At 36.7% G+C, this 13,099-nt stretch overlaps 1 protein-coding gene across 4 annotated transcripts in view; it reads left to right on the top strand.

The window, feature by feature from the left end:
- DGKH (diacylglycerol kinase eta) overlaps positions 1-12,143 on the top strand; it is a 157,976-nt gene extending 145,833 nt beyond the window's left edge. For 3 of the 4 annotated variants that reach the window (XM_027888915.1, XM_027888917.1, XM_027888918.1), the window contains 4 exons: positions 3,079-3,198; positions 3,566-3,674; positions 5,060-5,190; positions 11,063-12,143. In XM_027888915.1, coding sequence (XP_027744716.1) covers positions 3,079-3,198; positions 3,566-3,674; positions 5,060-5,190; positions 11,063-11,152 — 450 coding nt within the window. In that variant the 3' untranslated portion in view covers positions 11,153-12,143. The remainder of the gene's footprint in view (positions 1-3,078; positions 3,199-3,565; positions 3,675-5,059; positions 5,191-11,062) is intronic. The other variant, XM_027888916.1, reaches the window with a different exon arrangement.
- Positions 12,144-13,099: the final 956 nt, after the last annotated feature.

Raw genomic sequence — 13,099 nt, 5'->3', positions numbered from 1 at the left:
TACACAAGTGGTAAATAATATGCGTCTATTTTAGAGTAACCAGAAGTGAATATGGTCTAAAGACCATATGGTTTAAGTTCTAGAAATAGTCAAAAATTAGGTTCATATATTTTATTTCAGAATGTTTTCAAAGGGAAAGTTATTCATTAGATATTTTGATCCAAGAAACAGGAAAAATATCTGCTGTTTTTTTCAAATTGCTATTACTAAGTCCCCGTATTTGAGATTTAATGGGGAATTAAAAGAAAGAACTTCTAAAAAAATTTAAAATAGTTTAGGAAGAGAAATTAGGAGAAAACGTTTAAGTTGGAGATGTCATACTAGGAGTGGTGAAATTTATCAAGGCAGGCTGGAAATAATGTTATTATGGAAACCTTCCCCTTGAAACATTACCTTTTCTACAGCCAGTTGTGATCTCACTGTTGTTGAACTGGTCCCTTGTTCAGACATCAAAGTTTAATTTGATTCATTTTTCCATTTCTGAATTTTTACATGTTTTACTTCTGCTTCTCATTATGGTCTGTGCAAATGTCCTCATGAGTCTACAACAAGCCCATTTTTTAATAAAAAGACTGTTTGCAAGATACTGAGATACTATTCCAGAGATGTACATTACACTCATTTGACATCACACTTGTTTAGAATAGTTTTTCACAGCTACAGTAACAAGGTACCCTGGTTAACCTTATTGCCATGTATTTTATAAGCGCTGGAGTTGCATGTAAATTGGTCCCTCATTCTGTTAAAATGATGAAGTGTAAGGTGTTGCTTGATGCATCAGCTGCTCCCCTCATAACCTGTTCTCCAAAGACAGATATTCTTTCTATGATATTCTGATATTCTCTCTCACCCTTCTATTCTGTGATCAAAGCTCCTGACAGCAGTACACTGGTGTCTTTATTGCATATGCTACTTGATGTCATGGTTTAACCCCAGTCAGCAACTAAACTAGGACACTTGCTAAGGTGCTTCTTAGGATCACAGAATGGTTTAAAGGATCTTAAAGATCGTCCACTTCCAACTCCCTTGCTGTGGGCAGGGATGCCTTCTATGAGACCAAGCTGCTCAAGATGGAACAATGAAGCTGATTTGTGGAATCTCCCAGATGGTTATGGCTGGAATAAAGTTTGGAAAAAAATAAAAATACTATGTTTTTTTCTTGATAGTTTCAAAGGCACTGCTTGCATTTTTGATTTTTAAAAATCATTTCCAGTCTGGAGCAGAACACAGATTTCAAATGCATTAAAGGATAATTAATTCCCTTAATTAAGGATTTTTCATTTCAACTGAAAGAAATTATCTGAGCTCACTTGAAGTAAAATATTTTCATATTAAAAAATTTAATTGGGAAGGAATTGAGAAAACTTTCACTATTTCATTCATAGTGTTTATTTTTGTCTTGGAGAGAAGAATATTTTCCAAGATGTTATAGGAGGAGAATGTAGAGTAAATTGCTGATTCTTCCTATACCAGAATTGCACTATTATTTTATTTCAGGAGAACCATCACATGAGTGGGTTTTTTGTCCCCAAGAAAAATGTTTTCCTTTGTGCATCAAGCAGTTAGATAAGTATTTGTTGAGAAAGACAGAATTCTTTGCTTCATTCATTTATAGAAAAATAAATTACTTGAATAATTTCTCAAAAATGAAAACACAAGAAAAGCTGTAACTTCTTCATAGACAAATGGGTCTTCTACTGTGCTCCAGATTAACTGAACTCGTTGTTTTGAAAAAAAAATGGTAAGACAAAAGAAACATCAAAGTCTCTTTATGGACACTGAATTCTATGATCTTTAGAAGAGAAAATAACACGATAGCCAAAAGAGCTTATATTTTCAGTACTACTGTACTAGACACCAAGCTCTTACGAATTGTGTTCTCTCTTTTGAAAGACAGCAACTATGCAAACTACTGAAGCAAAGGAAAGAAGTTTTTGTTAGGTAGGATAAATTAATGAGGACTTGCAATTTATCACCAAACCCCGGCAATGTCAAAAATCTTTTTCTGGCACTATAGATCAAAGATTCTCTTAGAACTCCATTTAAAAAATGCATTCACTAGGAGATAATGTAATTATATCCTTTCAAAAGGATATTCTGCACTGTTTTGGGACTTCTTTTACTTTAAAGGGAGAAATAGATGCTCAGATGGCTTTATTATTGATTCCAAGCAATTTGTTCTAGGATTCAATTCTTTACCTCAAAATGGTGTTTCAGCAAAAAACAGCTTTTCCAGGGGTCAGCTCAAAACAACTTTTCTAGGGGCCAGCTGCCTGCCTTACCTCTTCCACACAGGTTCACTCACACAATAGCTGGAATTTTAAAGGAAACAGGTACCTCCATGGTGTTCTCAAAGTGTTGCTAGAGACAAATTGCCATAGGCCAGCAAGTCCCAAGGTTTTTACACGGCCACCACTTTCTTTCACTCTTTGGTCTTCATTGATGTCCTAGACGTTTTTGTCTCCTGTCAGGGAGTTCTTTCCACCCTCAGCAGCAGCAATGTCTATTGCTCCATGTCTCACCTATTTAGAAGGGACAGTGCAAGTCATGTATCGGTACTGGAATACCTTTGGGCATGAAGCATTTTCAGCAAGATCCATTTCCTCTTACTTGACCATGAGAGAGCAGTCTACTATCTGAAAACATTTCCAAAAAGAATAACTCTGGCTTACTACCATCTACTCAATTTTTTTACACCACTTTCCATAAAAAGATTTTCCAGATGCTTGCTCTTCTGATCAAGTTTTCTCTCCCTTGTGCTGGTAGTTTCCCTTTCTAGTGTGTCCTAGGTAGTGGTGTTACCAGATAACTCTTGCTCTATAAAGAGTAAGGAATGCAGGGAATGATGACAGTGCCTGCGGTCTAAAAATCTCAGCTGTCTCAGTCATCCCTTTGTGGTTGGGACCATGGAAAATATAGTGTCAAGGTGGTCTGATGCATCTCCCAAGAAAAGTAATTTTGGAAGATTATTTGTTTTCACTGTAGTCATCTCTTTGTGCGTGGTAACAATATATCTAGATTAAACGTTAAATCTCAATGAAACTAAAAATACTATTTTTCTGGCCTGTTTATAAATAGCAGTTAGAAGCTCCCCATGAAGAACTGTTGTCTGATGCTTTGCACAGTGTGGAAGTAGAGTTGAGAAAACTTGCTGAGATTCCTTGGCTTTATTATGTTTTTCAACCAAATGATGATGAGGTAAGTTTGATGAGTTATTCCTGATTTTAAGTGAACTAATTTTCTTTTGACAGGAAAGAATAAGTTAGAATGTTTCATTATCCAGAGAAGCAATTGCAGTAGTGATGCTAGATCATTCTGTCTGCTGTGAACAAGCTTCTAAGCTTAGGGCTTTTTTTTTGTGTTTTGTTCCCATTTGTGAATGTAAAGGTTTTGATTAGTTATTTAATAAATGAAACACACATAGAGTTAAATCCTGACATTATGCTTTACAGAGGTAAAATTGGATCTTAGTTTTTGAGATTAACTATGAATTATCATTACAACCATGTAATTTAACTGTTGTTTTCTGTTAATTAAAGGTAACCATGCCCATTATTTCATGCAGGATCCCCCTCTGGATTATGCTAAAAGAAACAACAGAAGTACAGTGTTTCGTATAGTGCCAAAGTTTAAAAAAGAAAAAGTTCAGAAGCATAAGACCAGCTCTCAGCCTGGTATGTGTTTTGAAATTACAAGAAAAATAGTAGAATTTGTGGAATATGTGATTTTATGGGGGTTTCTTGGTAAGAGGCAACATTATGTGTTCTACCTAACATTAAAGTCAGAGTGAAGTCTGAGAAGTCTCAGAAGTCTGAGCTACTGGACATCTTCATTAGGATAAAGATTTCTCTCAGTGCATTTAGAAAGCATTCGGTAGGACTCAAATACTTCCAAGTGAACCAGAGAAGTACCGTGAAAACACTTAAGTAGTTTTATCATGCAACAGGACCTGTGTCTTTGCTGGTGATTCCATTTGATTAACTCATAGCCATACAAGCTATGAGTGAACACCTTATGAAGCTCCAGTTCAGGCTTTTCAGGTCAGTTCCAGAAGGTGTGCAATAGCCTTTAACACACCGTTTTAATTAACCAGATATTCTTAAATTTCAAATAGGTTGTAAGTTCAGCAAATGACACAGATCAAACAAAAAACCATGATAGTCAATATTGATTTTATAATTAGAAGTTGAACAAACTCCACTCTCCTCTCTTCCCACTCTTATCCATGAATTTACTTCCTTAAGATTATGTCCAGGATCAGATGGTCCTAAAATAGTTTCTATGTCTTTATCTTTTTAATGAATTGATCATAATCTGCAAAGTCTTGCAGTTGTTGCTCAAACTTTAGTTTTCAGATTAAACTTAAGGTTTCACTTCGTTATAAAGTGATGAGCATTGAATGAAGTTGCAAAATTATAGCAATAAGTAGCATAACTAATTTTTTAATAAATGTGGTCTTAATAGGACTAATGTGGGCAACTAACCTTAGAGATCAATGTTTTATAGAGAGCTTCTTAATGGCCTGTGTAACACAGTAGCTTAAAGAGTACTTTTATTAATTAAGAATACTAGAATCTGTTAATTAAAACTGGACTTGCTTGCTGCCATTGCTGTATTTGAGGTATGGTTGCTGTTTTAATTTTACATGTTAATTATTTTTTGAAGACTTCTCCTTTCCCTGGATGGCTTCTAATAAATTAATGGCATAAAGCAGAACATCATTAGATTTTGCGTCACTGATCCTAAGCTGGTTTAATGTGAATTTGTTGGGACATGAGGTTTTAAAAAAGGCTTTACTGAAGAAACTGGAGTAAAGCTGAAAGCATGGCTGCAAAGCAAAGAACCCCAACTTTGTTTAGATACTTTCTCATGTTAACTGCTAACCTCTAACCTGCATGTGAAAAGGAAACTGTAAGTTTTTGTGGAAATGACACCTCTAACCTTTCCCTTTGCTAGCACGGCAATTCTACTCTGTTTTCCACTCTCTTTGGCCTAACCTTTGCTTGTGATGCATTTGAGCATGTAGAAATTAAGGGGGTTTTGCTCTTAACTTTGGTAGTTCAAAAATGGGGCACAGATGAAGTTGCTGCTTGGCTGGATCTGCTCAGTTTGGGAGAGTACAAAGAAATCTTCATCAGCCATGACATCCGAGGCTCTGAGCTTTTACATCTGGAAAGGCGAGATCTTAAGGTATTTCCTTTGTGCTACTTTTCTGCTATTGACCATTTTCTTTGACAAAACAACACCAACTTTTCTTCTTTCCTTGCACTTGTCATTGCTTGTAGCTTCGCTTACACTGTGCAAATATGCAATAAACTAATACGCGCTGTCTTTGGGCCTGACTTTCTGAAGTGCTGACTTGAACTCACAGCCAAGAATATCTGTGTTATCCAAAATTTCCTTTTTTTTTTTTTTGCACTCTATGTAGAATGATAGCATTGCAGTTTATGTCAAAAGGCATTGGAGAAGGACATTTGATATCTTAGGGGCATCAGTGTAATATTATCTTCAAGAGTTCACTGTTTCCATTAAACATGATCAGTATGGATCAGTGGAAGGTGGTGATAATAATTTTCAGTCTATCTACTGCAAGGGCTGATCTGCTCCAGATGATTTATTGTATATACATGTCTATATATATATTGGATATAGCTGGTGTGAGAGAGATAAACAGCTCAATAAATTGCAACACTGGACTTACATGGTGTTGGTGTTTGTGTGTCAAAATAGATTCTCTCATCCCTGACTGACCTCTGCCTGATTTTTTCAATATAGTTTTAAAGAAGAGCACCTTTTTTTTTTTTACTCCGAAATCGTAGAACTTTCTTCCTCTGAGGTCAGATTGATAAGTTTTGCTGGGAGAAATGTTACCCAACAGTCTGAGGCTGTTATTTGAGCTTGCTGGTCCTTTTCAAAAATGACTTAAGTGCATCCGTTATATGTAATAGAGGCTATATCTTTGGGGATTCATTACATTACTTTTTCCGGGAACTCAGTAGTAATGAGTTCTTGGTAATGTGCTTTGCAACTGCTTTTAGCACATAAGAGAGGAAATAGGATATTGTACGAATTGCCAACATTTACATTTAGTGTGTGTGTCATTGCTCTAGCCACAGTGCAGGAGTCTGCAGATAGAGACAATGTTTTCATGCAAATGTGCTACTTTATGTACAGTTTCTTGTAGAATATGAAATCCTGGCATTATAAGGTAGTGCTTGCGCTGTGTGACTGTTGCAGTAGAAGGCAGCTGCAGAAGATAGCTGTGTTTGAGATAATCTGTTTGGCTGTTGTGTATTATTTTACCCTTTGGTATTAGATCACCTAATCTTTCCATGGAAGTTAAATTCCTTTCTTTCAGGATAGTTCCTGACACGCACGGACAATTTCAGGACAGTTCCTTGCTGTAAAAATTTAGAAACAGAAAACTCTCCAAGCACTCCACCACAATTGTCTAGTGATGGATTTTGCAAGTCACTGTTCTGTATAAGTGACTTATGAACAAACTTAAAAATCAACTGGGAAACTCAGCATCACACCATGCATGTGTTTGCATGTCCAGCATATATTTGCAAGTCCAGCTTGTTCCAATAAATAGTGGTGGGTAAGAGCAGTGCTAAACTAGACATGGCTTCTGGTCATGCCTTGTTTCTCATAGGGACCAATTTGACTGCTTGCCAAGAAGACTGGCAATTCAAACAAGTAAAATATCTGCAGCAGGGTAATCATTGACCTGTCTTCCCTGTTGCTAAGACACATGCTGATTCGATTCAGGGTAAATAAAACCCCATCCCAAAGGTCTATGTCATGATAATATCTAAAAGCTTCTCTTAGAGGGCCTACAGAGCCTACTGCCCCCTCTATCTAGTGCTGCCTAGAGAGAGACACATGGGATAAGGAGTTGCTCTACACAAGTTGCCAAGAGTGTGTCCTGCGCTGACCAAAATCTTGCTCCAGAATCGCCCCATGTGCTCCTTAGCAGATGCTGAGGGCTTCCAGATACGTGCTGTTTAAAAGCTAAGCCAGGTTTTTGGCTAAGCATGTCTTTCACTCTATGTAACAACACTGATTAAAATAGCACAGTTTAGCAGTGTTGGCTACATATGGGGCATGATCTCTTCAGGGAGCCAATTAAGGATGGCTCAGACAGCCTGCAGTTTTCGGCCAGTGGCCTGACTTGCTGTCAAGATGTGTAATGTGGTACTATGGAAATCAGCAATACGTCACAAGCTGCCCTGTGAATCTTTCCTCCCTTTGGCTTTCGAGGTGGTGCAGATGAGTCTTCAGTGCTCTTGCAAGCTATTATCTGTCTACAGCCTCTCCTCCACTGCAAGGCTTGTGCTTGCTGACAAACTGAATGGGATCTCCATTGGCTCACAAGCTCCTAAATCCTGTACAATAGATTCACGTCTGTTACTTCTCACGTGTGCAACAAGAAACACTGTTACCTGTTTTAATTGAAGGTTCTGGGCCCACCTATCTTTTTGTGGTCAAGAGTAGAGATAAAGATCAGTACGGAAAAGGATTTGATGAAACTCTCTTCCTTTGCATCCATTGCTGAAATACATAGATACATTAACTGAAGAATTGGGCACCTCTTACTGTATTTCTGCATAGCTTTTGGATCCTATTCTCAATTAGCTCTGTGTGGTAACTGGCAAATAGAGAACACCTCCAAGAGAAACGAGATACCTCCTTCCACCCAGTCCCTGCAGTAATATCCTTTCTTCAGCCTCCTATGCCTGATTTTATGTAAAGGAATCTTAGAATTTTATACCCATATGATTTTCTTTTGTTTGAGAAATGGCTGGGCAGGGAGTTGTGAATTGTGCTGTAGAAAGAAAGCTTGGTGTGACCTTTTTTCAAACCTTATTTTACAAGCAAACCCATTGAAAACTAGCCTCTGATTATTCTGAAATAAATACTGGCATTCTTAGCATTGATAACCATGTTCCTATGCATGCGACTTAGTCATAATCAGAACTGCAACACATTTAGTAGGATGAGAGGATGATGTCTCCTTAGAGCTCCATAGCAATATTGTTTCCTCGGAGGAAGGGTTTCCATGACATGTTACCTTGATGAGCATTGCCAGTCAAGCTAAAATCTGTGCTGAGGACTGTGGCACTTCCTGCCTGTGTTTCACAGCAGCATGTTTTGGAAAAGTTCTTGCATGGAAAAGGTTTTGTAAGATTTATTAGCCTTCATGCATGCCAGATGGCTTTTTACACTGGGAGTGCAAGTAGGGTAGATTTGTCATTTGGAAGATGTTGATATTAAGGAGTGTTTATATAAATTGTTTGCTAGAATTACATTGGTGGTACATTTGGCCCAAAAAATGGCCTGGGAATGGCAGTGATAATGGAGAGCAGAAGTGGAGGTGATACTGTAGTTTCAAGGCCATAGCTAGAGAAAAAGAAAGGCTATTTTCTTTTTCTTTCAGACTCTGGCTAGAGTCTTATCTTCAAAACCATATTTTACTCAAATTGAATTTTTGTTAATTAGATATTAACAGATTACATAGAGGATGATGGAACTCGTGCATACATAAAAATGCAGAGATATTTGGGGATCTTGGTTTTTTTGAATGATGCATGCTATGCTGATGTAACAGATCCTTTTAGTCTGAGGTGAAACAATTTCTGCAAACTTTCCTGCATGAGCAGTAAACTTGAGAATACTAGATAGCATGCAGTGTCAGGAATATATAAATTCTAGTTTCCACCAAATTAAAAACTATTACACAAGCATAAAAATTCTGAGTTGGTGGTTGGGTTTTTATTTCCCCTGGAAGTGTAGCAGAATTTATCAAAGGGGTCTCCAGAATTTGTGATGACGCTCTTGAGACTTGCTGTTCTGATATGCATTACAGCAACTTCAACTGGAACAGAAATAAACCCAAAATCTCTTGCCTCTGAAACATAGGCATTGTCGAGGATGCTTTATAAGGCTGGTGGAAAAAGTGCCTGAGTTTTCTGGGAATTTCATAATATGATTCTTTCCTCTGATCTTTGAAGTCCAGCAGCATGTCAGTATGTTGCTTATCCAATAGAAGTTCTGCTCATGACAAAATGTTTGTTCTGAAGATTTTGTAAGTTCTTAACCTTTAACTTGTATGGCTTGTTGTGGTTTGGAAAGTATCCTTATGGGTTTTTCCTACTAATTTCAGTAGTCATGTGTATTTTTGACTCATTTCTTTGACGTTGAAAATATTACACAAATTTGAAATTATAATTATTGCTGTCATTTTGGGATTAATTTCATTACTACCTACATTAATTCTCTTAAAAATTAGCACCACATTTATAAGTGAGATGACTATTAGCAAAAATAAAATATGAATTGATGTGATGTGTAAAATTAGGAGTTTTTCTCAGATAGATTTATGAACACCACTTGATTTGGGGACTTTTATGAACATATCTTGAACTCTTTAATGCTGACACCTTTGTGCCAAAGTGCTCTAAATGGTGATCACGTATTTATAGTGCTGATAATTTTCAGCTGAAGAAACAAACAAATATTTTTCATCTCTAATATGAAGAAAGAACCAAATATTTTTCATCTGTAATATAACCAGGATTCAGTCTTGACTCTGTGAAAATTAATCCATCTGTTTAATCTTGACTGTGCCACCTTTACAGTAAAGTAATTAATTTGTGCCCATCTTACCACCCCTTTTTTCCTTTCTTCCAAAATTATTGCACACTAATTTTAAGTAATATAAAATACAGATTTTCTGAGGTTTTTGTGGCTGTAAGAAGGTAGGTACAGCCTTTGTGTAGAGTATATATAGAAAAATGTATATGATTTCATTATCCACTCTGTATGAGACTAATGTTTTCAAGCTGCCTAATTACACTCCTTTCCTTTTAATGTCTTTGAAATGGAAAAATTTTCCTATTAAAATGAAAGGATTTCTATTTCAGAAAAATAGAGAGTGAAACTTTTCTGGTTTGGTTTTTTTTTTTTCCCCCAATGTATTTAATCACTCTCTGTTTATATAAGGTTTATTCTAGTTAAACTAGTGTTTGACTCTGCCAATTGCTCAAAATCACTGACACAAGGATTTTAAAGACTTCTTTAGAGCTGGGTTTTACAGATAAGGGAAGCAGATTTCCATCAAACTGAGCTGAAAATTCATTAGTGTAGTGGGGAATCATTAGCACAGCTGGGCATCCCATTCTGCTTCTCTGACCATTGGACCAGTCAAAACTGAAAAAGGATGCTGCTAAAGCTGTCACTCATACTGGAAGAAGTTTGCTGCAAAAAATTCCTGTCGTCTCATACCGAGATGGGTTCTAGAAACCAATAATAGAAACGTTTCAGCTGAAGTGAATTGATTTAGTGGTGGCTACAAGGAGACCTACTCTTGTGCTTTTTACATTTTCCTTTAGGATGTGACTGTCATGTCTTTGAGAATTTTTCTTCCAGCTCTCTAATCAGGAAGATCCATGTTAGCAGATGTAACCATTTTGGAATGAAAAGCAAATGCTTACCTTTTCTATTGCTCTCTAAAGGAAAGTTGTCCTACATATCTGTAGCCATTGCATCCACTTTCCCTTAAGAAACTGGGGATACATACATGTGTTTGTTGATTAAAGCAGACATCATAGGGCCTGAGATCAAGTGACATTGCTGGGCAAAGCTCTAATCCATTACATCCTACCAAGCATTTGATTGCTGTATTAGAGAGGAGGGGGAGATTGTTCTTTTTTTGCCAGAAATTGTGAAGGGTTTTTGTATTTAGAAGTCAAGCCAGAGATGTTTTATATATATATTGGGGTGCCTGGTGTTGTCAGTAGAGCAGGTAAGTAATTTTCAGTCTGTAAGACACAGAGGGATTCATTGTATGCTCTAAGCAGTTTTTTTGTTAGGCAACACTTTCTAACACTTTCTGGTTACTGTTGATTGCAGTGAGCACGTTTCTAGACATCTGTTGCATAGATACATCATAACCAATGAGAGTTTTTTTCAGGTTTTGTAAGTAAACTTCCTTCTTTTCCTTTTTCTCTCTCTTTTTTTTTTTTTTTTTCTGTTTGCTTGTTTTTTTACATTTCTATAGGACCTGGGGATAACGAAAGTGGGCCATATGAAGCGAATTCTCCAGGGAATTAAAGAGCTCGGCAAGAACACCCCTTTGTCTGAAGTGTGATTGCGCTGGTGCTTTCCTTAGAAGGAGGAGGGAAAGTTGCTGGAGAAGCAGAGCTGTTGCAGGCACTTAGCTGTCTTTGTAGTTTACTCTATGGAAGAAGAAGCACTGGTGTTTGTACAGGCTAGCATCTCTGAATTCTTCTATGGTGAAGAACTTGCTGCAAGAGTATGAAAGGATTTGTGCCAAAAAAAAGAAAAAAAAAAAAAAAAAAGAAGGAAAAGGTGATATGTTCTGTGAAGACATTTTCTTGATGTGCAAATTGGCCAGTTTGGATAAGCCCAGTTTGGTAAATCGATTGGTTGGTGGTGAACTGCACTGACTGGAAAATATAATCAAGAAATGATTGCTTTGCTTACATGCAGCTCAGTATGCCTCTCTTTATGCTGCAGCAAGATGCCACTGTACAGCATGAAGTCGTCCAGTTATCCTTCCGAAGCACAGCTCCCTAAGACCTCCTGTGCAGGAGACCAAGAGGTTCTGAAGGTTCAACACGTGTGCCTGGCAGTGCCACAGGTACCCAGCACTTGCTGGCCACACAGAAAGGGAAAGATACCTTGTGATACCATGAATGCAAACTATTAATGCATGGTGTGCCTGCCTGAATTGTCTGTTGTTCTGTTGCATGACACATCTGATACTTTAAACACTTGAACAACTTTTATATCAGTTTGAATGAGATTTAATTTATTACTACTTGAGTGTCTTTATTTTTTTTTTTTTTTTCAGTTTCAGGCACTTTCTATTCTTCAGTGTTGTGTTATGCCTAAAATGTGTTCTACGGCAAAGGGTGTGGAAACTTAGCATTTGTGCCATATTCAGCAGATTATATATGATTGAAATACTGTACAGTTAGATTTTTAAATATATCATGTACAGAAGGTTTATCAGGTTACTAACTTATGAGAATTTTTGAAAGACTGGTACCTCACAAAAATATCAATTGGCTTCCTGCATGGAAAATGATAAAGAATTTTCTCATGGTGCATTTTAATATAGTTATTCAATTGTCTTAAACATCTGTAGCATATCTGAACTTTAAGGCTAATGGTTTTATTTATTGTATTGTTCAAAAAGCAGGTTAAAAGACTAATGAAATTTTTTACAGGAAAATTTAATTTTATTTATCGTACATAAGGAGATGTAAAATGTAGCAGCTGATTTGATTTTTGTGGGGTAAGCTTTTACTCATTACTAATTAACTGTTAATTTAAAAACGCATCTGTATGCATTTCTTTAAAAAGGCATTAGTTTGTTTCTTGACAGCAGTCCTCCATCAGTAGATCATAAAAAAATTAGGAAAACCCAAACTCCAAGGTTTTACATGATGCATGCTAAGATAAATCACATGCAAGACAGTAATCCATGAGAGTAAACAGCTTAAAAAAAAGAAAACAATCTTTGTTTAGAAATTGCTCTAGATCAGAGTTTCTAAGGTTATTTACAATTTACTTAAATGAAACATAGGTTCGTAATTGAATTTCCTGGTTAATTTTTCACAAAAGTATTAATCTAGTAGAAAAATAACTTTCAGATATCTTCCAAAAAAATCCTACTTAGCTGCTTGAGGTGAGATGACATTCCACCACCTGACAGAAAACTTGCACAGAATCGCTGTCTCCTTGTTGTTCCTAGCAATGTGTCATTTCAGCACAAGGAGCACACTTGACTTCTACTTAATTGAGTAGCTTTGATGTTTGTTGCACGTTGAAGAGTATCTTAATATCTGTGTATGTTTTCCTCATAGGCAGCAGAGTAATGTTTCATTTGTTTTATACCAAAGCTTATTTTCTCTGTATAAAGGGGCCAATGTCAAGTACTGCATCCTGGTTTTGCCCTTCACTTCATATGATTGGAGTTGTTCCTTGGCAAGTAGGCAGGACTCATTCCTTGGAAAGTGAAATTTAGTCTCCTCATTGTTTTATGGGAAAAAAAAATCAGAAGGAGCAA

The sequence above is a fragment of the Empidonax traillii genome, unplaced genomic scaffold (assembly GCF_003031625.1).
Source record: "Empidonax traillii isolate 1590-97213 ecotype Southwest subspecies unplaced genomic scaffold, ASM303162v1 scaffold247:size2371522, whole genome shotgun sequence".
NCBI classification, from domain to species: Eukaryota; Metazoa; Chordata; class Aves; order Passeriformes; family Tyrannidae; genus Empidonax; species Empidonax traillii.
The sequence above is the reverse complement of the archived record's forward strand: the minus strand, read 5'-3'. Positions and strand labels throughout refer to the sequence as shown.